We start from the raw sequence: 27,937 nt of genomic DNA on the forward strand, positions 1-27,937 counted from the left end.
ATAAATAAAATATTTGAAGAAAAGTTTTATACAGGTAGTCCACAACTTACAAGAGTTCGTTTAGTAACTGCTCAAAATTACAACGGCACTGAAATGGTGGTTTATGAGTGTTTTTCACACTTAAGACCATTACAGCATCCCCATTCAGTATGTAAAATTCCCCATGCTGAATTTTGATTATCCCCATAATCAAAATTCAGACACTTGGCAAAAAACTCAAATTTATGACAGTTGCAGTGTTTCAGGATCATGTGATCATATTTTGTAACTTGTAACAACTAAAGTCAATTCACTTAATAATCATGTTACTAACTTAACAACTGCAGTGATCATTCAACAACTGTGGCAAGAAAAGTTGTAAAATGGTGCAACATTCACAAATGCCTCTCCTAGCAATGAAAAATTTGGGCTCAATTGTATTTATAAGTTGAAGACAACTTGTATGCACTTTTGTTATTAATCAGAATTTTATTTAGAAATATAATCATCACAAATATTGTGTAAATATTTATTTAAATAAGATTCGAAAGAAGAGGAGAAGAAAAATTCAAAGAGTCCAATCCTAAAATGATCTGAGTAGTGGGTGGAAACTATCTTGGAAGATTAAATCAGCTGTAATACATTTCTCCATTTACCACCATCATAGTACCGCATCATTAGCTGATTTTGATCCCATCATTCTTAGCTTGCATGAAGGTAGTTCATTTGGGTACTTAAAATAATAAAAGTGTTCTTGGAAAAGATTCTTACCTGAGAAATATATTTTTTCCATAGTGGTTCATCTTCAGTAATATCAAATTCATTCCAACCATGAAATGCCCTTCTATGGCAAACTTCACAATTTTTCAAGCCATTCTGAATATCAGCCTACAAAATATATATATATATATATATATATATGTATATGTATTTTAAGAGATGTATTTAATCTACACATTCATGTGAATGTATTCTTTCTGTTCAATCAAATAGTAAAATTCCATAAATCCGTATTGTATGAATACTATACTTGGGTAAAAGCCTTTTATCTAATTTTGTTTCATAATTGTGTACTTTAGGAATCAGAATGACACAGCAGAAGTTCTATTATTAAAACAAAGAAGACTTATTCCTGAATTGCTGGGTTTTTACTAACAAAAAGATTTAATGTTTACTTTCTTCTACTATTTTTTTATTTTTATTTATTTATTTTTCATATTTATATACCGCCCTATCTCCCTAAGGACTCAGGGCGGTTCACAGGCAGTTAAAATACATATAAATACAATTAAAAAACGACAATTAAAAAACTTATTCTATAGCCCAAATTATTAAAAACAGTATAAATAGTAAAAACCCCTTAAAACCAGTTACTTTAAAATCTAATCCAGTCCCGCGCAGATAAATAAGTGTGTTTTAAGCTCATGACGAAGGTTCGGAGGTCCGGAAGTTGACGAAGTCCTGGAGGGAGTTCGTTCCAGAGGGTGGGAGCCCCCACAGAGAAGGCCCTTCCCCTGGGTGTCGCCAGACGGCACTGCCTAGCTGACGGCACCCTGAGGAGTCCCTCTCTGTGAGAGCGCACGGGTCGGTGAGAGGTATTTGGTAGCAGTAGGCGGTCCCGTAAATAGCCCGGCCCTATGCCATGGAGCGCTTTAAAGATTGTCACCAACACCTTGAAGCACACCCGGAAGGCCACAGGTAGCCAGTGCAGCCACGAGGGGCTCCCTCTATCACCCGCGCAGCCGCATTCTGGACTAACTGAAGCCTCCGGATGCCCCTCAAGGGGAGCCCCATGTAGAGAGCATTGCAGTAATCCAGGCGAGGCGTCACGAGGGCGTGAGTGACCGTGCATAAGGCATCCCGGTCTAGAAAGGGGCGCAACTGGCGCACCAGGCGAACCTGGTGGAAAGCTCTCCTGGAGACGGCCGTCAAATGGTCTTCAAAAGACAGCCGTTCATCCAGGAGAACGCCCAGATTGCGCACCCTCTCCATCGGGGCCAGTGACTCGCCCCCAACAGTCAGCCGAGGACTCAGCTGACTGTACCGGGATGCCGGCATCCACAGCCACTCTGTCTTGGAAGGATTGAGCTTGAGCCTGTTTCTCCCCATCCAGACCCGTACGGCTTCCAAACACCGGGACAGCACTTCGATAGCTTCATTGGGGTGGCCCGGTGTGGAAAAGTACAGCTGGGTGTCATCAGCGTACAGCTGGTACCTCACACCGAAGCCACTGATGATCTCACCCAGCGGCTTCATATAGATGTTGAACAGAAGGGGCGAGAGTGAGGCGCCTCGGGGCCGACCTCTGCCCCCCTACTAGACCGGGTTTCAGCAATCTGCAACTCTGGAGCCACTTGTGACTCTTTGACCCCTTTCCTGTGGGTCCCTGTCAACTTGGTCACGCAACGTGCTCTCCGCCCTGAGACACTGGCCCAACCCAGCCGTGGCTGACGCCAACCTTGCTAACACGAGGGTTAGAGGAGTGGGAAGGGGATCCGAAAGGAGGGTACAACAGAAAAGGGTCAGGCCCGCAGCTGAGGAGACAGCATGAGCCCAAAGATGACCCTCCTCTTCCTTCTTAAGCAACCCCATGGCCTACTACTGCAGGGCCAGGAAGGCACGCACGAGTGGGGATACCCCCCCTGAAGTGAGCGGCCGGGCTTGGCCAGAGTGCAGCAAAGGTGTGCAAAGCAAGTAGGTTGACTGGCTGACGGGCGAGCTTCTTTGGCGAAGGCATTCATTTTCTTTGAGCCCGATTTCTGGGGTGGGTGTGCAAGGTTTGGTGTGGCCAGCCCCCTTTTCCTTGTGCCAGCTTCTTTACTTGGCCAGCTGAGCGGTGCTAGCATTGATTGAAAAGCATTCTCCAGACAGCGAAAGTCCCCATGCAAGATCTAAAGCCACTCGGAGGACGCTTTTTAATCAGTGCTGCCGGCAGCACCTCTCCGCTCACTTGCGGAAGGTATCCATGAGAGAGAGGGGGGGAGAGAGAGAGACAAGACAGAGACAGAGAGAAAGACAGAGAGAGAGAGACCCATTTCCCACAGAAAACATTGGGAGCCACAAAACCTGGGAAGGCGTGGCTGGGGGGGAATGATATGATTGGGTGGGAGTGACATTGAGTTGGCCACACCCACCCGGGTTTTGTGGCTCCCAGTGTTTTCTTTTCTGTGGGAAACAATCCAAATGGGTTTTTGAATGTTTAAGGTTGCAGACCCTGTACTAGACTAATAAAGCACTGTATTGTATTTGAGATTCAAGGGACTGAATCCAATTTCAATTATGTGAACTTGCCCGTGCAGGGAAGGGGAGAATATTTTCCAGCCTCCAAGCTTCTTTGTTCTGGGAAAAAAAAGATGTTCTAAAGGACCTGGTACTCCTTTAGAACATAATTACTGAAAATCATTTGGTTTTACACCATAAATATTAAAATAACCTTGTTAACTATTTAAAAATGAACATTCCTTTCCCAAATCAAAAATAACCACGACCACATCCACTTGGATTATTTATTGCTGTGACCTTTGGGCTTTTCTCAATGTTACACCAGCTATTCAGTCTCTCCATCAAAAATCTTCCATCTTAAAGGTTAGTTCTCACAGCAGATAAACTATAGGAGTACTATTCCTAGAGAATATTTCCCTTATGGATAGGAAAATAGATTTTCTGCAGATTTTTAGAAATCTTTCTTGCTTCTGCAATTAATTCATTCAATTTGCCATCTATATTATTTAGTATGAATTCATCAGGTCAGGAAAGAGCATTTGGAGAGAATCAAGGTAAACAGACACCCATTTAGATGAGAAAATGTCTTTATCTTAAAACATGACCGATGTATTAAAAGTTAATGATGCACATTTCTTAGACTGCATTACAGAATGTAACATGGCATTACTATTAGCATTATGTTTGAAGAACTGAAGGATCAGATTACTTTTAATTTAATTTTTTTTCTAGTTCCCTCAGTAAACAAGTCCCCATATTTTAAAAAAGAGAATCTTTTTAGAAGGCATAAAATTTATCTATCAAACCCATAGCATGAACTAACTGGTTATATACATAGGCTTTAAGCTGTTAGTCAAATTTGTTAACAGCGGCCTTCTGATTATCTATCTTTTTATCCGCCAGTGAGCTTGACTGGAAAGTTTATTATTGAATGAAGGTTTACTGTTAAATCAGGGGTGTCAAACTCAATTTCATTGAGGATCAGATCAGCATTATGGTTTCCCTCAAAGGGCCAGGTGGGTGTGACTGGGTGGTCACATGACTGGGTGGACATGGCCAACTCGACCTGGCCCACTCAATGTCACTCATGTCAAAGAGCACCTGTGATGGGCCAGACAACGCTGGGAAGGGTGATCCAGAGTGAGTGGCAAAGCCTGGGGGGAGCAACTGAGCATTGGTGTTTGCGCACAGCTGGGGAGGGTGACTGGGGGGGGGTGTCAAATGGTGCTAGGGCACAATTGGGGAAACAGCCGAACTGCCCATTCGGTTTTAGGCTGTAGTCCAGGTGCAGACACAATGGGGAGAAGTCAAAATGGGAAGCCTTTGCCCATTGTTGCCTGCCCATTGCCCGTGGAGGACTTCCCATTTTCAAACCCCCCCTCCCCGTTGCAGTTCTGGCAGTACTGTTCGACCCCCCAGGCACCCTCCTCATCTTTGCAAATGCTTTTCATGCTGTCCCAATCTTCCTCTGTGCTCAGGAAGGGAGAGAGAGGGGGAGAAATTGGCAGTGCTGCCACCAACCATGGCTTTCCCATATGGGGGTGGGGCAGTCCCAGTGAAAGGGGGCTGTGAGGCCAGGGTTAGGGTTGCAGGGCATGGAGGCTCTGGTGTGGGTGCAGCGATCTACAAGTTGTGGAGACAATCCAGGCCTGAATGCAGTGAGCCTTAGATCCAACCTGCGCAGCCACTCTGGAGCCAGCGAGGCAACCCCATTGCCTCGGCCCATGACCCCTGGGCATGCATACAAGAGATGGCAAGCATGTATGTCCTGGATAAAATGGGAGCACTTAGAATGCAGTCAGTGTGTGGGATAAGATGGAAGCCAGGGCCCATGCGTGCTCACCACCTCCTGTGAGCCTCTCAAGTCAGAATGCTGACTGCGTTTAAGCCTGGATGGCCATAGCTCGGTTGTAAATCAGCGCCCTGTCAGTCTGGTCTGGGCCAAGGTGTTGCAGGCCAGTCCTTTGTGGTTTCCAGGTCAGCTTCGTGAGCCAGATTTAACCACATTGTGGGCCAAATCCAGCCCTGGGGCCGTGGGTTTGACACCCCTGTGTTAAATTAAGAGACACTCCTGCACTCAAAGGAATAGAAATTAGATATTGTGACAGGCTTATAGGATCATATGACACTATATCATATACAAATTTTAGCAGCCTGAAAAACAGAAGTGAAAAAAGCAGATATTCTAAACCAAATGTTCAAATCTATTTCATACAGTTTTGATGGTCTCCACTTTCTGTACAGATAATCCTTAGATTATGACAGTAACTGGGAGTAGCATACAGCAAGCAGACACTACAGCAGGGGTGTCAAACTCAAGGCCCGCAGGCCGCATCCACTCCACAATGTGGTCGGATCTGGCCTGTGCAGCCACCCTGGAATTTGTAAGGGTCTGACCCACATGGCTTCAGCCTGGCCCATCTGGGCATGCGTACGGGCACACAAGAGGTGGTGAGTGCACACATGCACAGGTCTGGTGCATGCCATTCTGGCAGGTGAGCATGCGCACAGGAGGCAGAGAGTGCACGCGTCCCTGCCTGGATGACATGGGCTGGGCCTATGTATACATGCACCCATCTCTGAGTGCATACGTGCCTGCCTAGATGGCATGGGATGGGCTTGTGCACACAGGAAGCATCGGGCCAGAATTGCCTCGGCCCAGCCTACCCCATTTCGGCGTGGATGCCACCAGGTTACAAATAAGCACTGCACCCGCACCAGCATCTCCGACCTTTCAGTTGAGTGTGTGTCTGTGCATGCAGATGGTTTGGTAGTGGGCAGGGAAGTGCTGCATCTTCCCCCTCTCATTTGTGCTGTATCTGTTCGTGAAGTGCCACTCTAGTGCACTGAACACACCTCAGCACCACTGTGGGGCCGAGGTGCATTGGGTGCACACACTCCATGCTCAGGCCAAGGGCAAGACCCGAGAGGCAGCCAAGATGATCAGCAGTGACCTGCTTTCCAATCGCAAGCCAAAACAAACAGTGGGACCAAGTAAACAAATCCAGTTGTCCACATCTCATTCCTTCCCCTGCTTCTGCTGCTTGGACAGCCAGCTGCGGCTATAGCAGGAAACCATTCCCTGCCCCATACACAAAGGGTGGCGAAGGTGCTATGGCCAACGGTTGCCAGCTGTAGCTGCCCCATCCCCTGCCTCACCTTACCTTATATTGTGGGATGAGCCTCCTACCTACTGCCCCACCCACCAGAGACCCTTGGATTCCCGCTCCAACCTTGCTCAGCCCCCACAGGCACCACTCACATGAGTGACATCAAGCTGGCTACGTCCCCGGGCCACACCTAATCAGTTGTGACCATCCCAGTCATACCCTTCCTCACCCACCAGCCCCCAAAGGACAACCACAATGCTGATCCAGCCCTCAATGAAATCAAGTTTGACACCTCTGCACTACAGGGTATGACATCTACAGGCCACCTGAGGGCGTCTTGGGAGGAAAAAGTGGCAAGAATCGGAATGACCTGCACCCTTCTGACAGCTTTGGCATCGACTTTGCTTGTGGGAAATGTGCAGGGAAAGTTGCAAATAGTGATCACATGATCTTGTAATGGCTGCAATTTTAAGGACTGGTCTCCCTCCTGTAATGTCATTATAACTTTGAATGGTTACCGAACAAGTGATTATAACCCGAGAATTCCTAGTTATTCCCAAATATCACTACAAGACCTGAATATACTACACCCCTCTAGCCTTGTTATTATTATAGTAGGAAGAATATGACCCTGAATCAATAATTGTACAATAAAGATACATACATTGTTCCAGGTTAAAGTCCAAGTACTTGGAATTAATCAAGATATTAAGATTGAAGTAACTAAAAAGAATCACTATAAAATACTGCAAGCTAAGGTCTATATCAAATTGCAGCAATGGACTACTGATGTGTATTGTCAACATTTTAATTAAACCCTTTTTGACAAGGACTTTCAATCAATGTAGTCAAATATTTTGGAATTCTTCTGTTTATAATATAACTTCACAGCCTTCCCTTCCCTCCTGAACAACTTATTATTGTTAGGATGGTTACTGATACTTACTCATGAGTTGTGTGAGAACACCTATCAGATAATATTTATTGGAAATTAAGAAGCAACATAACATAGGGCAATTGTTGGGAGAAATTCCGAAAAGAAAAGGTTAAACAAGGGAGCATTTTAGCATTTCTATCTCATCACTATATAGGTTCATTCATATACAAATCATGTTAAACATTTGGTTGTATGTATCTTAAAAAGTATGGTTGACTCAATTCCTCTATACACATGATGGCCATTATGTCCTGATAATTTCCTACAGATATTTGAGACAAGAGAGTTATTTCAATTATTTTATGGAACACATATGTGCTAACTTCAAGGACATAGGTTCAATCTAATCTAAAGCAATTCAGTCTAATTTCCTACAATGTATTGTGATGCTAGGAATTGGTTTGTCTTTTCAGGCATGGTTAAGTTTATTCCTATGTTTGGATTATTACTGAGAGAAAAAAAGCATATATTTCCTATGAAAAATCCCTTCGCACACAAAACTGGCTCCAAAGCCTGGGAACCTTCCAAAGCAAACCAAAAGCATCTAGAAGGACAGAAGAATGAGTAATAGGTCTTTTGTGCTTCCATTACAGCACCTCTGTGAATCTTCATCTTCTTCTTTTAATGACCCCATAATCTTTTGTGGGGTGGAGTCTGGGCAATTGAATGCAGCTAGCAAAGTGTTTAATGGCCAAATGCCCTTCCCGTTGCTATAACACCTCTGTGAATGGCACTGTATTATTGGTTTTCATGTTTTTGGGAGCATTTGAAACATATTTTTATTATGCAAAGTTCCAAGACCTTCCAAAGAGGGTCCTTGGTGCTCTCCTAACTTGGTGATTTTCTTGAAGATGTTTTATTACCAAACTAGGTAACATCATCAGTGCTAGAAAGGAGTAGAGTTTATTCTTATTTTTATATACTAGTAACTTACCCAGTCAGTGTTGATGATTCACTTTCCAAAGTGAATCAGAAAATGTGCCCATTTAACAAATAAAATTCATTGATTCTATTCTGATTTTAATAATACTTGAACAAATGAGCAGTGTAGATCAGTGTTGAGTGTGGAATTCTGGAAGTTGAAGTCCATACATTTGAAACTAGTCAGTTGAGAAATACTGGTCTAGATTATTATATTAACAATACAAATAATAGATTAACTTGTGATTAGTATGTTTAAAATGGCAGATAAGCAAGTTTGTTTAAAGCGGGTCTAGGACAATTTGCTGCAGCTGACTCACCACAGCTGACCTGCTGTGGGACAACTCAACATGGGATAAATCAAAAGACGTAGCAGGCCTTTAACTTTGAACCGTCTCAATTTAGAAGTCCTCAAGGCTGGGTGCAATTCATCTGTCCCTCTCTTGAGTTATCCCTCACTGAATTTTTCTGTGGCGAGTTGGCTGTGGCAAGACGGCCATGGCAAGACGGCTCTAGCAAGTCAGTAGCAACAAATTATCCCATTTCTTAAAGCAACCCTTCCTATTCCTAGATGCAATCAACAGTCTGAACTAACTGAAGTTATAGGAGTTATAGTATCAAATCTTTGTATCAAGCTGAGTATGATTGGTAAAAGCAAAATTTTTCTAGCAAGACTAAAACCACTTCTCATAAAAACTCAAAATGGATCTGCTTTATCTATAAGTTTAAAGTTTAATCTAACTGTCCAATAAGTATTTACCAATCAACTATAAAGAAGTAGTCTTTAACAATTTTTAGCAAACCAAAGCATTATTTAAGCATCATAAAGAAATAGATTAACTAGCAAATTATTAACTGATCAGACATATGAAGTTAACAAATACTCAAGAATATTAAGAAAATGTTTTTACATATTCAAGTTGTTATTTACCTTAAGAATGCTTGCCACTTCATTGACTGGTAATTCACTTGCTTTTTTGGAAGTTAGAACAGGAATCATTATTTCATTTTCATCCTTAGGCAGCTGTTGAAAATGTGCAACCTAAAAAAAAAGGAGCTATCCATATCACTAGATACCATAGTTCAGCAGTTCCAGTAAAGAATATCTAGCAAAACAAAAATTATTATCAATTGGAACTATGTGCTCCTTTTGATTTGAGTACTAACACTTTAGAGCATTAAAAATACATTAATCTATACTGAGTAAATTGTATCTTTTAAAAAAATTAAATCATATCCAAATTGTATGTTATATATATTTATAACAACCTAAACTAAACATGCATTCTAATTAGCAATTAGTATATTTTTTTAAAAACATGATCAATTTAATGCATAATACAAAAAAAAATAATTTCCTGTCAAGTCGTGTCTAACCCTAGGAAGGAGTGTTCATTTCTGTTTCCTAGCCAAGGGCGCCACTTTAAATTTCTAGGTTCTATCATATCGCAAGATCTAAAATGGACAGCTAACATCAAGAACATCATCAAAAAAGGACAACAAAGAATGTTCTTTCTACGCCAACTCAGTAAGCTCAAACTGCCCAAGAAGCTGCTGATTCAGTTCTACAGAGGAATTATTGAGTCTGTCATTTGCACCTCTATAACTGTCTGGTTCGTTTCTGCAACCCAACAAGAAAGACACAGACTTCAGAGGATAACTAGAACTGCAGAAAAAATAATTGCTACCAACCTGCCTTCCATTGAGGACCTGTATACTGCACAAATCAAGAAGAGGGCCGTGAAAATATTTACAGATCCCTCACATCCAGGACATAAACTGTTTCAACTCTTACCCTCAAAACGACGCTATAGAGCACTGCACACCAGAACAACTAGACACAAGAACAGTTTTTTCCCAAAGGCCATCACTCTGCTAAACAAATAATTCCCTCAACACTGTCAAACTATTTACTAAATCTGTACTACTATTAATCTTCTCGTTGTTTCCATCACCAATCTCTTTCCACTTATGACTGTATGACTGTAACTTTGTTGCTGGCAATTCTTATGATTTATATTGATATATTGACCATCATTTGTGTTGTAAATGTTGTACCTTGATGAACGTATCTTTTCAAGGTACAACATTTACAACACAAATGTTGTAAATGTTGTACCTTGATGAACGTATCTTTTCTTTTATGTACACTGAGAGCATATGCACCAAGACAAATTCCTTGTGTGTCCAATCACACTTGGCCAATAAAATTATTATCCGAAGATACTTCCGTGGTTATTTGGTCAATATGATTATATACTGAGGCACATAGAACCTTTCCCACCAATGTGCTACCTATGTATCTACTTCACCTGCACATGTGAATTGTTAGGTTGGCAAGAGCTGGGACAAAAATGGGAGTTCATCCCATCAGATGTACTTGGGTCTCAAATTGCCAACCTTCTAATCCATAAACACAGTGTCTTGACCACCAGGAGCAAGCTATTCCACTGATTAATTGCTCACTGTCAGAAAATTTCTTCTTATTCTAGGCTGGATCTCTCTTTAACAAGCTTCCACCCATTATTCTTGTCCTACCCTCAGATACCCTGGAGAATAAGTCAATCTCCTCTTCTTTGTGACAGCTCTGAAAGTACTGAAAGACAACTACCATGTCACCTCTAATCTTTCTCTTCAATAAGCAAGGCATACCTAGCTCCCTTAATTGTTCATCATACAATTTGGCCTCCAAACCCTTTATCATGCATTATTATGTTTTCAAAAATGGATTGGACAACCATTTAACTTGGATGTTGTAAGGCTTTTACCTAAGGCAAGGAGTTAGACTAGAAGATTTCTTAGGTCCTTTCCAACCCTATTATTCTATGATCTAGTTTGTTTACCAGGAGATAATTAATGGATCTTCTTGGAGATAAATCTAAGCCTTTTTGAATTGATTAACTGGATAAATCCAATGAATTTTTTTAGGGGTTTTGTTATATTTAACAAATGGCATTTACTATGGCATGCAGCCTTTAAGAAGTAACAATAAGCAGAACAATCATAAAATTGCAATTATAAGAAGATAACCACAATCTAAAGAGCTCACTTAAATGTACATAGAAGATTAGGCCATCACAGACTGCTGACATAAAAGTCATGGCTTCATTTTAACATTGATTGAACTGTGGCTTTGAATGCAAATCCTCACTGAAATCTCCCTCTTCAAACTAAAGCCACAGGAATTTTAAAAATTTCTCAGTCCATTCTGTATGGTGCTAAGTCAGAAAAGTTACAATTTCTCTAAAGGAAATATGGAACTTGAATATTCAGTGTTTTTTCATTCCAAAATGCAAAATAACATGAAAATATTTTTGAGGAGTATATTTCTAGGCTACTAATAATTAGCACATTATTTTAATATAGATGGTAGTGAGATGGAAATTGGTCATCTTGTCAACCATGAGTTGATTTTATTTCTCATTATATTTTATTCCATCTACTATAACTGATTATTCTAAAACTCTTGTGATTGTTTTTCAAAAGGTAAACTTATTAGAGTAAATAATGCAATGATTATGTAAATATCATTTCTATGCATCACTAGATAGTTGATATAGATAGCAAATAGCTGAGAGAGGGATGACAGTAGATATGAGTAGATAGTATATAGATAATAGTATATAGTAGGTAGTAAATAGTAGCAGCTATCTATAAATAGGATAAATATAAACAGTTGATAGCAGATAACAGATAATAGATGATCATAAATAGATAGTAGATAGTATATAAATAATAGGTAAAAAATAGGTGGCAGATAAGTACATAGTAGGCAGAAAGGCAGATAGTAGATAAGATTGCAGATGGTTGGAGAGAGAGAGGGGGAGAGAGAGAAAGATTACAAAGGCACAAACATGAGAATGGCAAAGTATTTTTCCTTGCTATTGCCATACAACAGGAGTGTCAAACTCAAGGTCCAGGGGCTGGATTTGGCCCACGGGGTGCTTAGATCTGGCCTGTGGGACTGCCCTAGAAATAGCAAAGGACTGGCCCACGGTGCCACTGTCCGTGAAAACTGAGTTTGGGAGGGCATGGAGCCCTTCTAGCCTCCCTTTCTGGCTGCGACATCTCCTGCTGTCCTCTGCCAGCAAAAACGAAGCTCAGGGAGGAGGGGCATATGTGGCAGGAGGCCATCACGGCTGAAAATGGAGCTCAGAAGGCCGTTTTCGCTGGCAGACCACTCAGGCCACTTCAGATGATGAATGATGTCAAGCTAGCCATGCCCACCCCGGACACACCCATCCCGGCTTCTGAGGTCAAATACAACCCTGATGTAGCCCTCAATGAAATTGAGTTTGACACCCCTGATCTAGAGTAAGGTTGTCAAACTCTATTTCATTGAGGGCCACATCAGGGTTTTGTTTGACTTTAGGGAGGCATGGCCACAGTGGGTGTGGCCAGTTCGACATCACATGATGGGGGCACCTGTGGTGGCTCGAGTGCTCTGCCAGCGAAAACAGGCTCCAGAGCTCCATTTTCAGCTGCAATGGCCTCCTCTAACTCTCTGCAAGCAAAAACAGAGATTGGGAGGGCTGCAACGTTTTTGCTGGCAGAGGCACCACGGGCCGGTCCTTCACTATTTCCAGGGCATTCCGCATTCCAGATCTAAGCACCCCACGGGCCAGATCCAGCCCCTGGGCCTTGAGTTTGACACTCCTGCTATAGATACTATTCCTTTTGAGTCCTACTACTAGAGAAAATAATCTCTTCTAGTTGCTTTATTTCCACACACAAATACGCTTTCTCTTACCAACACACACATATATGTACAAACAAACACATATAAAGAATGTGAGAGGGCAGCTATTGACCTGCCTTTTTAAGCTCTCTCCCCAGCCAGGACAGCAGTGTTAACTATAAAGCTGTACTGAGAGATGTAATGGTATTGGTAGTGTGTGAGTGCGTGTGTGTGTGTATACTTTTTTAAAAACTAATTTTCACTTGTGATATAAGATGCTTTGTATAGCTAATGCATGTCCAGGCATGTACTCACAGCATATTACATAATATGGGCATGCTTAAACTGGATGGATGCTGCCTGGAAAGACTACTAAAACAGCTCACAAGGACAAAGGCTACTCATTTTCTTGGTGTCAGTTCCCATGCATTTTGATATGATTGTTTCAAGGCAAACATTGTCTATTTACAATTTATATAACAAGCCGGATATAGACTTATTATAGGATGATTAAATAGTGACAGAATGAATATCTCACCAACGCCAAAACAGCCATGATATACTGTATTTTTAGGACTATAAGATGCACCAGTGTATAAGATGCACCAAGATTCCGAAGAGGTAAGCAAGAAAAAAAAAGTGTTTGCCCTCCCCTGCCCCCAGGAGCACTCTGCAAGTCTCCCAAACCCTCTGCGTGTCCCATTTTTCACAAAAACCTTCGGCTGTGAAGTTGCCTGATGCCATGGTAAGGGCTGGGGCTAGCAAGAGTGCACTAGAAACATCTCCTGGCACCCAGAGAGACAGAACTAGCCTTCGCTGGATCAGCAGATCCACGGGCCGTGATTAAGGGGCCCAGCAGCCATGAGGTGGCCTCCTGCACCTCAAAAAAATTAAGACACCCCCAAAAAGAAGCCCTAGCCGGTTTTTGGGGGGGGGGTTAAAGTATAATAGTAATATTAAACACAATAGTCATTAATAGTCATAATAATAATAATAGTATTTACGTCTCTCTCTTAACATATTTTCTATATTTCATTAATCTTCTTTTATTTCCCTATTTCTAACTTCTGTTTTTATTTTCCAACCATTGAAAAAATAATTCCCATGCTGTATATTATTCAGTTTGTTCTTTCTCCTTAATTGCAAGTGTTAATCTATTCATTTCTGCACATTGTAATATTTTCCTAATCACATTCTCATCTGTAGGGATCTCTTCACTTTTCCAGTTGTATGCAAATACAATTCTAGCTCCAGTTAATACATGAATAATTAGATATGCATTCCCCTTACTATAGGTTTCAGGTAAAATCCCCAACAGAAATATTTCTGGTTTTAAGTCAATATGCTGTTTTATCATCTTTTCCAGCCATGTATGTATTTTTTTCCAGTATTATTTTGCTTCTACACATGTCCACCGCATATGATAATAAGACCCAGTTATTTGGTGGCATTTCTAACATTTATCTTTAAACATCTTTGCCAAACTTGCTGGCGCAAAGTGCCATCTATAAAACATCTTATACAAATTTTCTTTATACGCAGTTGACATTGTTAATTTATAGTTCTTGTCCCATATTTTTTGCCATTTATCTAGTTCTATTGTGTAGCCAAAGTTTTTTGCCCATGCTATCATTGTCTTCTTCATTTGTTCATCTTCCAATTTGATGCCCAGTAAGAGCTGTAGCTTTTCTTTATCAATCTTTCTTCTGTCCCTGTTAATATCTTATCTAATTCTGTCAATTCTTTATAAAAACCATATAGTCACAGGGGTAGTCAACCTTTTTATACCTACCGCCCACTTTTGTATCTCTGTTAGTAGTATAATTTTCTAACCACTCACCGGTTCCACAGTAATGCTCCATGTATTGTCGTCTGCGCATGCCTCTCACGCATCATGGATTGGGTTTGGGGGGGGGCAGATACCAGTTCTGCTTGTCTGTTACAGCTGGGTGGTATGGGGGGGAGATGCGCGAGCTATTCTGGGACGAGGCTCTTTTGTTTGCGGTCGCACTATAGTGCCATTTAGTTTCACTTACTTAACGGGAACTAAACTTATGCGCGGCCAATACAAATAGTATATTTTCAGAAAATTAAAATGTCACAGTGAATTTTATGAAACCCTAATGAAAATGTTTTTAAATAATGCTAAGATTTTTTTTTTAAAAAAGTCAATTAAATTAAAAAAAAGGAAAGTGCTTCAGTATCGGACAAAACCCCTACCGCCCACCATGAAAGCTGGAACGCCCACTAATGGGTGGTAGGGACCAGGTTGATTACCACTGATTTAACATCTTTCTCATATCTAGAATGTAGCTGTACTTGTGAATACCATGCCATATCAATCCCTTGATCATTCAGTTCTTGTTTAGTTTTAAGCTCCCCCTTTTCATTCAAAACATCTTTATATCTAACAATATTTCCCATGTTAATAATGTTTGGGTGAATCAGTGCTTCCATTGTTGAAAGCCAAACTGGTATCCTTAAGTAGTGTTGCTCTCTGATTTTCTCCCATACTAACAGCAGTGTGTTCTTAATATAATGTATAATAAAAGTAACCATGTATCTTACTTTTCCCATACAACAAGAAAGCATGCTAACCCAATTGCTTATCATGGCTCTCCAAAGTCAATAGTCTTGTATGCCTCAATACTATCCATTCTTTTATTCATGTTAATACTGCTGCCTGATAGTACAACTCCAAGTTTGGTAATCCAAAGACTCCTCTATTTCTTGAGTCCTGCAGCATTTTTTAAAAAATTCTTGCCTTTTTCCCTTGCCAAATATATTTTAATATTATTTTATTGTTCCTCAAAATATTTTTCTCAATTTTATCAGAATTGTTTGAAATAAGTACAGTAATCTCTGCAGTATATTCATTTTAATTGTAGCTATTCTTCCTACCAGTGATAGTTGCAAATTTTTCCAGGACAACTTTAATTTGTTGCATCAGTTTATAGTAATTATCTTCCTTAATCATTACACATTTTGCTATCAGCTGAATCCCTAAGTATTTTACTTTCTTAGTAATCTGAATATCTATTATCCCCAAAGTCCATTCTTTTAGTTGTGCTAGAATAAATTGCCAGTTCACATTGTCAAATGCTTTCTGTGCATCTAGGAAAATCAACACCATCTGTTTCTCTGGATGCACTTTATAATATTCCAGTGTATTTAAAATTATTCTCATATTGTCTTTGATTTGTCTCTTAGATAAAAAAACACCATTTTGATCTGAATGTATAAATTGATTTAAGAGTCTTTTTAGCCTTATTGAAACTTATATTTTATAATCAGTGATACATCAATTAGAATAGAATAGAATAGAATTTTATTGGCCAAGTGTGATTGGACACACAAGGAATTTGTCTTGGTGAATATGCTCTCAGTGTACATAAAAGAAAAGATACGTTCATCAAGGTACAACATTTACAACACAATTGATGGTCAATATATCAATATAAATCATAAGGATTGCCAGCAACAAAGTTACAGTCATACAGTCATAAGTGGAAAGAGATTGGTGATGGGAACTATGAAACGATTAATAGTAGTGCAGATTCAGTAAATAGTCTGACAGTGTTGAGGGAATTATTTGTTTAGCAGAGTGATGGCCTTCGGGAAAAAACTGTTCTTGTGTCTAGTTGTTCTGGTGTGCAGTGCTCTATAGCGTCGTTTTGAGGGTAGGAGTTGAAACAGTTTATGTCCAGGATGCGAGGGATCTGCAAATATTTCATTAATGGATGAAGAAGAAACCCTTCACCATCAAAATGATAAAAAGAAAGTGATTCAAAATTACTATGAAAAATTATATGATCAGGATACAATTTCAAAAAATAAAATAAAACAATATTTAGAAAAATTGGAACGACCTAAAGTACCTTAAACAGTGAAAGCTATGTTAGATGAACTCATGATGGAATTAACAGAAGCAATTAACAGAGACAAAAGAATGGTAAAACACCAGGCCAGATGGTCTACCAGCAGAACTTTACAAAGACTTACAAAATATTTTAAGTATACCAATGCTGGAAGTATTTAATGAACTATTGTTAGAAGCAAAAGTATAAAATTCATGGATGGAAGCATATATTACTCTCATACCAAAAGAAAATTTTGACTTTGTTGTTGTTGTTAGTTGCAAAGTCATGTCCAATCCATCACGACCCCATGGATAACGTTCCTCCAGGTTTTTCTGTCCTCTACCATTCTCTGGAGCCCATTTAAGCTCACACCTTTTGCTTCATTGACACCATCCAGCCACCTTGTTCTCTGTCGTCCCATTCTTCTTTTACCCTCAATCTTTCCCAGCATTACGCTCTTCTCCAGTGAGCCCTTCCTTCTCATTAGGTGGCCAAAGTATTTCAGTTTCATCTTTAGGACGTGGCCTCCTAAAGAGCAGTCAGAGTTGATCTTCTCTACGACTGACTGGTTTGATTGCCTTGCAGTCCAAGGGACTCGCAGGAGTCTTCTCCAACACCATAGTTCAAAGGCCTCAATTCTTTGGGGCTCAGCCTTTTTTATGGTCCAACTTTCACAGCCATATATTGCAACTGGGAAAACCACAGCCTGACTTTACACACTTTTGTTGGAGGGGCAATGTGTCTGCTTTGTAGTATGCTGTCTAGATTTGCCATAGCTTTCCTCCCCAGGAGCAAGCATCTTTTAATTTCTGGACTGTGGTCCCCATCTGCAGTGATCTTGGAGCCCAGGAAAATAAAATGTCACTACCATCATTTCTTCCCCATCTATTTGTCAGGAATTGAGAGGGCTGGATGCCATGATCTTAGTTTTCTTAATGTTGAGTTTCAAGCCAACATTTGCACTCTCCTTCTTCACCTGCATCAAGAGGCTCTTTACTTTCTACTTCCTCTTCACTTTCTGCCATTAAAATGGTATCATCTGCATATCTGAGGTTGTTGATATTTCTCCTGGCAATTTTAATTCCAATTTTTGATTCATCTAGCCCTGCCTTTCTCATGATGTGCTCTGCATATAAGTTAAATAGGCAGGGCGACAGTATACAGCCTTGCCAGACTCCTTTCCCAATTTTGAACCAATCAGTGGTTCCGTGTCCAGTTTTCACTATTGCTTCTTAACCCGCATATAGGTCACTCAACAGACAAATAAGATGGTCTGGTACTCCCATCTCTTTAAGAACTTGCCACAATTTGTTGTGATCCACACAATCAAAGACTTTAGCATAGTCAATGCTTTCAGACCGCCACCCAACACCGCAGGGAGACGGGACCAATACGGTGGTTCCGTCCTAGGTGCCTGATGGACCCAGAGAGGTTCCTGACGGAGCTTGGGCCATTCCCTGAGGATCTTGCCCATGGCACGGCTGAAGAACTAGTCACGGCTTGGGAACTGGCCGGGGCTTTAGACCGTGTCATGCCTTTGCGGCCTCTGACCCGGCATAGGTCTCAACCAGCTCCTTGGTTCTCTGAGGAGCTGAGGGAGATGAAATGCCGGAGAAGACGGCTAGAGAGTGTCTGGAGATCCAGCCATTCGGAAGCTGATCGGACACTAGTTAGGTCTTTTAGTAGGACCTACCTAGTGGCACTGAGGGAAGCGAGGCGTTCTTACGTCTCCTCCCTCATTGTGTCGGCAGATAACCGCCCGGCTGCCCTGTTTCGGGTGACCCGCTCCCTACTTCAACAAGGGGTGCGGGATGACCCGTTGCAAGGGCGTGCCGAGGAGTTTAGTGGTTATCTATACGATAAAATCGCTCAGCTTTGGGATGGTTTGGATCAAAATTGGGTGGATCCAGGTGAGATGTCAGAGACCCGTCTTGTCGAGATTGTTTGGGATGGATTTGATCCTGTGGCTCCCAAGGACATGGACAGGTTACTGGGGAGGTTGAATGCCACATGTTTACTGGATCCGTGCCCCTCCTAGTTGGTGCTGGCCACACAGGAGGTGACACGAGGCTGGCTCCGGGGGATTATTAATGCTTCCTTGTTGGAGGGAGTTGTCCCTGCCGCCTTGAAAGAGGCGGTGGTGAGACCCCTCCTCAAGAAGCCTTCCCTGGATCCGGCTGTTTTAGGAAATTATCGTCCAGTCTCCAACCTTCGCTTTGTGGCGAAGGTTGTAGAGAGTGTGGTGGCATGTCAATTACCCCGGTACCTGGATGAATCTGTCTATCTGGACCCGTTCCAGTCCGGCTTTCGGCCCGGTTATAGCACGGAGACGGCTTTGGTTGCGTTGGTTGATGATCTCTGGAGGGCCAGGGATAGGGGTTTTTCCTCTGCCCTGGTCCTATTAGATCTCTCAGCGGCTTTTGATACCATCGACCATGGTATCCTGCTGCACCGATTGGAGGGATTGGGAGGCACCGTTTATCGGTGGTTCTCCTCCTATCTCTCCAATCGGTCGCAGATGGTGTTGACAGGGGGGCAGAGGTCGTCCCCGAGGCACCTCAATTGTGGGGTGCCGCAGGGTCGATTCTCTCGCCCCTCCTGTTCAACATCTATATGAAGCCGCTAGGTGAGATCATCAGTGGCTTTGGGGTGAGGTACCATCTGTACGCTGATGATACTCAGCTGTACTTTTCCACACCGGGCCACCCCAATGAAGCTATCGAAGTGCTGTCCCGGTGCCTGGAAGCCGTATGGGTCTGGATGGGGAGAAACAGGCTCAAACTCAATCCCTCCAAGACGGAGTGGCTGTGGATGCCGGCATCCCGGTACAGTCAGTTGCAGCCGCAGCTGACTGTTGGGGGCGAGTTACTGGCCCCAATGGAAAGGGTGCGCAACTTGGGCGTCCTCCTGGATGGACGGCTGTCTTTTGAAGATCATTTGACGGCCGTCTCCAGGAGAGCTTTTTACCAGGTTCGCCTGGTTCGCCAGTTGCGCCCCTTCCTAGACCGGGGTGCCCTATGAACGGTCACTCATGCGCTCATCACATCTCGCTTGGATTACTGCAATACTCTCTACATGGGGCTCCCCTTGAAGAGCATCCGGAGGATTCAGTTGGTTCAGAATGCAGCTGCGCGGGTAATAGAGGGAGCCCCTCGTGGCTCCCATGTGACACCTCTCCTGCGCAGACTGCACCGTCTACCTGTGGCCTTTCGGGTGCGCTTCAAGGTTTTGGTTACCATCTTTAAAGCGCTCCATGGCATAGGGCCGGGTTATTTACAGGACCGCCTGCTGCCATCGACTACCTCCCACCGACCCGTACGCTCCCACAGAGAGGGACTCCTTAGGGTGCCGTCCGCCAGGCAGTGCCGACTGGCGACACCCAGGGGAAGGGCTTTCTCTGTGGAGGCCCCCACCCTCTGGAACGAGCTCCCCCCAGGACTGTGCCAACTTCCTGACCTTCGAATCTTCCGCCGCGAGCTTAAGACACATCTATTTATTTGTGCGGGGCTGGCTTAGAGTTTAGTTTAAAATTAGTTTTAAATGGGGTTTTGTATTATTTTAACGATAGTTTTAAATTTGGCCTAATGTAATAAGTTTTTTAAATGTTGTTTTAACTTGTATTTATTCTTATGTTTTTTATGTTTTATAAGGCCGTAAACCACCCTGAGTCCTCCGGGAGATAGGGCGGCATAAAAATTTGAATAATAAATAAAAAATAAATAAAATCAATGAAGCAGAAGTAGGTGTTTTTCTAGAACTCCCTAGCTTTCTCCATGATCCAGAGTATGTTGGCAATTTGATCTCTAGTTTCTCTGCCTCTTCAAAATCCTGTCTATACTTCTGGTAGTTCTCAATCCACATACTGCTGGAGCCTAGCTTGTAAGATTTTAAACATAACCTTACTAGCATATGAAATGAGTGCAATGGTGAGATAGTTTAAACATTCTTTGGCATTGCCTTTCTTTGGAATTGGAATGTAAACTTACCTTTTCCAATCCTGTGACCACTGTTCAGTTTTCCAAATTTGTTGGCAAATTGAGTGTAGCACTTTTACTGCATTGTCTTTTAAGATTTTGAATAGCTCAGCTGGAATACTGTCACCTCCACTAGCTTTGTTGTTGATCAGACTTCCTAAAGCCCATTTGACTTCACTTTCTAGGATGTCTGGTTTGAGGTCAGTAATCACCTGATTGTGGTTATCAGGGATGTTAAGCTCATTCTTGTATACCGTATTGTTCGTTGTATAAGACGCACCTTAATTTTGGGAGAGGAAAACAAGAAAAAAAGAATTCTGCCTAGCAGAGCCATACCGGTCTACTTGCCTTTTTTGGAATGTGCCAGTCTACCTTTTTTAAAAATAGAGGCACAAGTCTACTCGTTGCCTTTTTTGGGGAGCGCACTGGTCTACCTTCTTTGAAAATAGAGGCACTGGTCTTGTTGTGGCTCCTGCCCCTGAACCTGGCCCCATGCCCAAAAATGCCTTGGAGCCGGGCCTGTTGCCAGAAACTGACTCGGGGCCGGGCCTGCTGCCAGAAATGACTTGGACAGTGAGGGGGAAAGGCCATCAGGACTTACCTCGGAAGCACCGGCCTCCCTGGCTCAGCTCCAGGAGCCAGAAGCAGGCCAGGTGAAAGAGATAATGAGGCCTCCTTCCCCTGACTCTCCCCCCCACACACACACCTGCAGACCCAGCTGACAGCAATCAGGCTTGGCTGAATCCTAGGTTTCATAGGCAGGAGAGAAGGGAACAACAGAAGCAGGGGAGGGGCAGGCCTAGGAAGTGCTGAGTCATGGAGCCACACCCCACAGGATATAAAAGGCAGCAAGAGCTGGTGTATCTCTTTGTATCAGGCAAATCCACTGATTGACTAGAACTGAAGGTTGTGACTTACCAGCGTCTTGGCAGCTAAGGGCTCTTGGCAGACGCTGGCTCTTTTGCTGCCAGAGCTGATAAGAGCCGGCTAATTAAGCCATTGTTCGGACGGAGGCGAAGAGGACAGAACAGGTCTACTCATTGCCTTTTTTGGGAGCACACCGGTCTACCTTCTTTGAAAATAGAGCCACCAGTCTACTCATTGCCTTTTTTGGGGAGCGCACCGGTCTACCTTCTTTGAAAATAGAGGAACCGGTCTATTCATTGCCTTTTTTTGAGAGTGCACCAGTCTATCTTCTTTGAAAATAGAGGCACTGGTCTACTAGCCGCCTACAGTGCTGATCAGCTGTAGTGCGGCCCTTTGAAGTGCCGCGGCAGATGCAAGACCCTCTTCATGAGGACGTGCGGCTGTGCAATGCACAGAGGCCGATAACCTCTGAAGGTGGGGGGTGGCAGGTAGGTGGGGCTACATTCGGTGTATAAGACGCACCCAGATTTTCATCCTCTTTTTGGGGGTAAAAAGGTGCATCTTATACACCGAAAAATACGGTAGTTCTTCTGTGTAATTTTGCCACCTCTTCTTAATTTTTTCTGCCTCTGTTAGGCCCTGCCATTTTGGTCCTTTATCATGCCCATCTTTGCATGAAACGTTCCCTTCATATCTCCAATTTTCTTGAACAGATCGTTGATCCTTCCTATTCTATTGTTTTCTTCTATTTCTTCACACTGTTCATGTAAGAAGGCATTCTTATCTCTTCTAGCTATTCTCTGGAATTCTGCATTCAATTGGGTGGATCTGTCTCCTTGTCCTTTTCCTTTCGCTTCCCTTTTTTCTTTAGCTTGAGCAAAGCTTCCTCAGACAGCCATTTTGCTTTCTTGCATTTCTTTTTCTTTGGGATGGTTTTAGTTGCTACATCTTGTACAATGTTGCAAATTCTGACTTACAACGGTTAAAAAACTATAGACCAATATCTTTATTGAACTCTGATTATCTCATACTGTTTCTGAGCTTTTAAGAAAAACTGTGTACCCTGCTTGATCCCATCCAACTATTTTCTCTTTTTACTTTCCTCATTTAGTCTAGGAATCTCTTTTGCTGATTCATAGTCTGGCTGCACTACATAATCAGGCTGCATCAATGGCCAAAGTACACAAGTTTCTTCAAATATCAAATATCTGACTCATTCTTGATGCTTTCCGTAGTAGCTTTAATAATCATTTCCAGGTTATTAATAAAAACATCTACCTTGTTTTCTCCAACTTTTCTGTGTCCAGCTATCAAAATCTTACATTTAGTTTCTATAGTAGCTCTTCAATAACATAGGTTCCCTAGAAGAATCACAAAAGATTCAGGAAGAACTCTTAGCATAAAGAAACCCCAGTCATACCTAAGACAAGGAACTTCAAAATAAACCCAGAAAAAACCTGCAGCACACCATTCCTGTAATGTTGCCAAGAAGGCTGCATAGACATGAATTCATACATACTTTAGAATAGAATAGAATTTTTTATTCGCCAAGTGTGATTGGACACACAAGGAATTTGTCTTGGTGCATATGCTTTCAGTGTACATAAAAGAAAAGATACATTCATCAAGGTACAACATTTGCAACACAAATGATGGTCAATATATCAATATAAATCATAAGGATTGCCAGCAACAAAGTTACAGTCATACAGTCATAAGTGGAAAGAGATTGGTGATGGAAACGATGAGAAGATTAATAGTGCAGATTTAGTGAACAGTTTGACAGTGTTGAGGGAATTATTTGTTTAGCAGAGTGATGGCCTTCGGGAAAAAACTGTTCTTGTGTCTAGTTGTTCTGGTGTGCAGTGCTCTATAGCGTCGTTTTGAGGGTAGGAGTTGAAACAGTTTATGTCCTGGATGCGAGGGATCTGCAAATATTTTCATGGCCCTCTTCTTGTTTCGTGCAGTATTCAGGTCCTCAATGGAAGGCAGGTTGGTAGCAATTATTTTTTCTGCAGTTCTAATTATCCTCTGAAGTCTGTGTCTTTCTTATTGGGTTGCAGAACTGAACCAGATATAGAGGTGCTAATGACAGACTCAATAATTCCTCTGTAGAACTGGATCAGCAGCTCCTTGGGCAGTTTGAGCTTACTGAGTTGGCGCAGAAAGAACATTCTTTGTTGTCCTTTTTTGATGATGTTTCTGATGTTAGCTGTCCATTTTAGATCTTGCGATATGGTAGAACCTAGAAATTTAAAGGTTTCTACTGTTGATACTGTGTTGTCTAGTATTGTGAGAGATGGAAGTATGGAAGGGTTTCTCCTAAAGTCTACCACCATTTCTACGGTTTTGAGTGTGTTCAGTTCCAGATTGTTTTGGTTGTACCACAAGGCTAGTTGTTCGACCTCTCGTCTATATGCGGATTCGTCATTGTCTCGAATGAGACCAATCACTTTTGCGTCATCTGCGAACTTCAGTAGCTTAAAAGATGGATCGTTGGAGATGCAGTCATTGGTATACAGAGAGAAGAGAAGTGGGGAGAGCACACAGCCTTGGAGGGCCCCTGTGCTAATTGTACAGATATCTGATGTGATCTTGCTTAGCTTCACCTGCTGCTTCCTGTTTGTTAGGAAGCTTGTGATCCACTTACAAGACTGTTCCGGTACCTGGAGCTGGTTTAGCTTAGTTAGAAGAGTGTCTGGAATGATGGTATTGAATGCTGAACTAAAGTCTACAAAGAGGACCCTTGCATAGGTCTTTGGAGACTCAAGATGTTGTAGGATGTAGTGCAGAGCCATATTAACAGCATCATCTGTTGATCTATTTGCTCAGTATGCAAATTGCAAGGGGTCTAACAGTGGATCCGTGAGGGTTTTCAAGTAGAAAAGCACTAGCCTTTCAAATGTTTTCATGACTACAGATGTTAAAGCAACTGGTCTGTAGTCATTCAGTTCCTTGATGATGGGCTTCTTTGGCACTGGTATGATGGTAGAGCGTTTCTAAAGCTTTTTTTCATGCAAACTTCCTTCTCATCCTAATTCTGTTTACATTCCTATAGACAACAGATTCAGTATGCTTACAATTCATCAGTCATATTGCTTACAATCATATACGCTTTCAAATTCTTGTCACTCCCAAACCAAAGTTTGAGGAAACGATACTACTAATTTGGTGTTCAGCACCTTTTCTAGTAATGATTGCTGAGTTATCTTTTAACTAAATAATTCATCACAAAAATGTTAAATTTCCAAAAGATTTGATAATTTTATTTTAATTAAACTAATGCCGAAGTACATAAAAGGGGTAAAAATTCCTTTCTTATCATTTCTAATGTTACCACCATCTTGTTGCTGGGGAATATAGTCATTATCTTGCCTACCAACTAAGATTACTATACACCTGTGTGATTATAACTATTGTCCTAATCTATCCAATTAGGATAGGCAGGTATCCTAAAACATCAGGAATGGTATAGCAATAACAGTGACAATTTGGATACAGAACAAGCAGTAACCAGGAAGCATCACACAGAATACACAGAAATATCGAGGAACTAATGCCTTTATACCACACCGTATACATCAAGATCTGTTCTCCGAGCTTGTGGGTTGGTTTCCGAATGTTTCATTACCAGGCTAGGTAACATCTTCAGTGGGGTTTAGGAGATGTCATCAGTGTTCTTCTGTATAAACATTATATACAGAAGAACACTGATACTATTCTAGAGACCAAATAGCAAGAGATAGGTGTTGTGGCCATATTTTTTGGAGTATAAGACGCACTTCCCCCCCCCCAAAGAGGCTGAAAATTTGGGTGCATCTTATACTCCGAATGTAGTCCCATCCACCTGCCGGCCCCCACACTTCAGCCTCTGCGCATCCTCTTCCTTGCTGCAGAGATTGCCACTGACAATGACTTACCCATTTTGGGCATCACGTGTTGAGTTTTCAGCCTCCAAACACTCCATTTGAGAGCCCTTCTAGGCTTCGGAGATTGCCAAAGCACATTGCTGCAGATTGCCACCTGAAAATGTGACACATTTGGAGGCTGAAAATGCAATGCACGATGCCCAAAATGGCTACCCAGAACAGCTCCTGCCTTCTCTTACCCCTTCCGTGCTTTACCTGCTTTAGTCACTGGAGCTCCCTCTGACGATTAGCTGTTCTTTGGAAGTTGTATTTCAGCCCCAACCAGATGAATACCTGGTAGTAGAATTTTTCCCCCCTATTTTCCTCCCCAAAAACTAAGGTGCATCTTATACTCCGGTGCATCTTATACTTTGAAAATATGGTACTCAGATTAAATAAATCTGATGTAAGGAATCACAAGATCCCTAGGGAGAAGCATTTACCAAAAATCAATAAGGATTAAAATTCTAAAAAGGGCAAGAGATTATGGATAGATATAGAATACTTCTTTAATAGGGTGGCTATCTTATTAAGAATTAGAAAAAAGAGGTAGAAAGTAGAAACTGGGAAAATAGTATTATGTATACTGATATATAATAGAATACATTATATTACCATGTATAGACAAATGTTAGAAGTTGAAAGATTATGATTATGTATAGCTAAATAATATTATTAGTAGTAGTAGTACTCTGTTTAAAATATATTGACCCAGACAATACACTGTTCACCAAGCATTTATGGATGTTAAAGAAAAAACTACTGATATAAATAAAACTACCGTATATACTCGAATATAAGCCGATCCGAGTATAAGCCGAGGTCCCCAATTTTACCCCAAAAACTGGGGTAAACTGGGGACTCGAGTATAAGCCGAGGGTGGGAAATGAGGCACCTACGGTTGAAACCCTCCTCCCTCAGCTGAGAAGGCTGGCGGCTCCCCGCCCGCCTCTCTCACTGCACCGCAGGGCTCCAGTCGGGTAAAATGTGAAAAAAAAAATAAATAACTCGAGTATAAGCCGTATATACTCGAGTATAAGCCGAGGGGCTTAAAAAAAAAAAAACTTGAGTATAAGCCATATAGACCCGAGTATAAGCCGAGGGGACGTTTTTCAGCACAAAAAATGTGCTGAAAAACTCGGCTTATACTCGAGTATATACGGTATATAAGAAAAAAAATGATAAAAATATGACAAATTCTGTGCTGAAATAAACTAATTACAAACTTCTTTTCCCAGATTTTGAGAAGATAGAAATGGGAGTCTACTAAGAAGGAGTAGCATATCAATTTCTACCCTTACTGTGTTGTTTTTTATATCAAAAAGTACACATCCCAGCCAATTTATTGACAAATTTAACAGTGCGACATTAGTGTGCTTTAGGAAAAAGTGTATGTAGGCTGCAGAGTGCCCACTTCTAGAATAGAATAGAATAGAATTTTATTGGCCAAGTGTGATTGGACACACAAGGAATTTGTCTTGGTGCATATGCTCTCAGTGTTACATAAAAGAAAAGATACGTTCATCAAGGTACAACATTTACAACACAATTGATGGTCAATATATCAATATAAATCATAAGGATTGCCAGTAACGTTATAGTCATACAGTCATAAGTGGAAAGAGATTGGTGATGGGAACTATGAAACGATTAATAGTAGTGCAGATTCAGTAAATAGTCTGACAGTGTTGAGGGAATTATTTGTTTAGCAGAGTGATGACCTTCGGGAAAAAACTGTTCTTGTGTCTAGTTGTTCTGGTGTGCAGTGCTCTATAGCTGCTTTGAGGGTAGGAGTTGAAACAGTTTATGTCCAGGATGCGAGGATCTGCAAATATTTTCATGGCCCTCTTCTTGATTCGTGCAGTATACAGGTCCTCAATGGAAGGCAAGTTGGTAGCAATTATTTTTTCTGCAGTTCTAATTATCCTCTGAAGTCTGTGTTTTTCTTGTTGGGTTGCAGAACCGAACCAGACAGTTATAGAGGTGGAAATGACAGACTCAATAATTCCTCTGTAGAATTGGATCAGCAGCTCCTTGGGCAGTTTGAGCTTACTGAGTTGGCGCAGAAAGAACATTCTTTGTTGTCCTTTTTAATGATGTTTTGATGTTAGCTGTCCATTTGAGATCTTGCGATATGATAGAACCCAGAAATTTGAAGGTTTCTACTGTTGATACTGTGTTGTCAAGTATTGTGAGAGGTGGAAGTATGGAAGGGTTTTTCCTAAAGTCTACCACCATTTCTACGGTTTTGAGTGTGTTCAGTTCCAGATTGTTTTGGTTGCACCACAAGGCTAGTCGTTCGACCTCTCGTCTATATCGGATTCGTCATTGTCTCGAATGAGACCAATCACTGTTGTGTCATCTGCGAACTTCAGTAGCTTAACAAATGGATCATTGGAGATGCAGTCATTGGTATACAGAGAGAAGAGAAGTGGGAGAGCACACAGCCTTGGGGCCCCTGTGCTAATTGTACAGGTATTT

The 27,937-nt window shown here is 41.8% G+C and overlaps 1 protein-coding gene across 14 annotated transcripts in view; it reads right to left on the reverse strand.

Annotated features, from left to right (window-relative positions):
- ATP2C1 (ATPase secretory pathway Ca2+ transporting 1) overlaps positions 1-27,937 on the reverse strand; it is a 100,292-nt gene that overhangs the window by 64,557 nt on the left and 7,798 nt on the right. For 7 of the 14 annotated variants that reach the window (XM_058184177.1, XM_058184176.1, XM_058184175.1 and 4 more), the window contains one exon: positions 9,101-9,211. In XM_058184177.1, the coding sequence (XP_058040160.1) occupies positions 9,101-9,169 (69 nt within the window). In that variant the 5' untranslated portion in view covers positions 9,170-9,211. Of the gene's footprint in view, positions 1-750; positions 868-9,100; positions 9,212-27,937 lie in introns of all 14 variants that reach the window. The other 7 variants (XM_058184168.1, XM_058184170.1, XM_058184173.1 and 4 more) reach the window with 2 other exon arrangements.

Source organism: Ahaetulla prasina, chromosome 4 (genome assembly GCF_028640845.1).
Source record: "Ahaetulla prasina isolate Xishuangbanna chromosome 4, ASM2864084v1, whole genome shotgun sequence".
Classification (NCBI taxonomy): domain Eukaryota; kingdom Metazoa; phylum Chordata; class Lepidosauria; order Squamata; family Colubridae; genus Ahaetulla; species Ahaetulla prasina.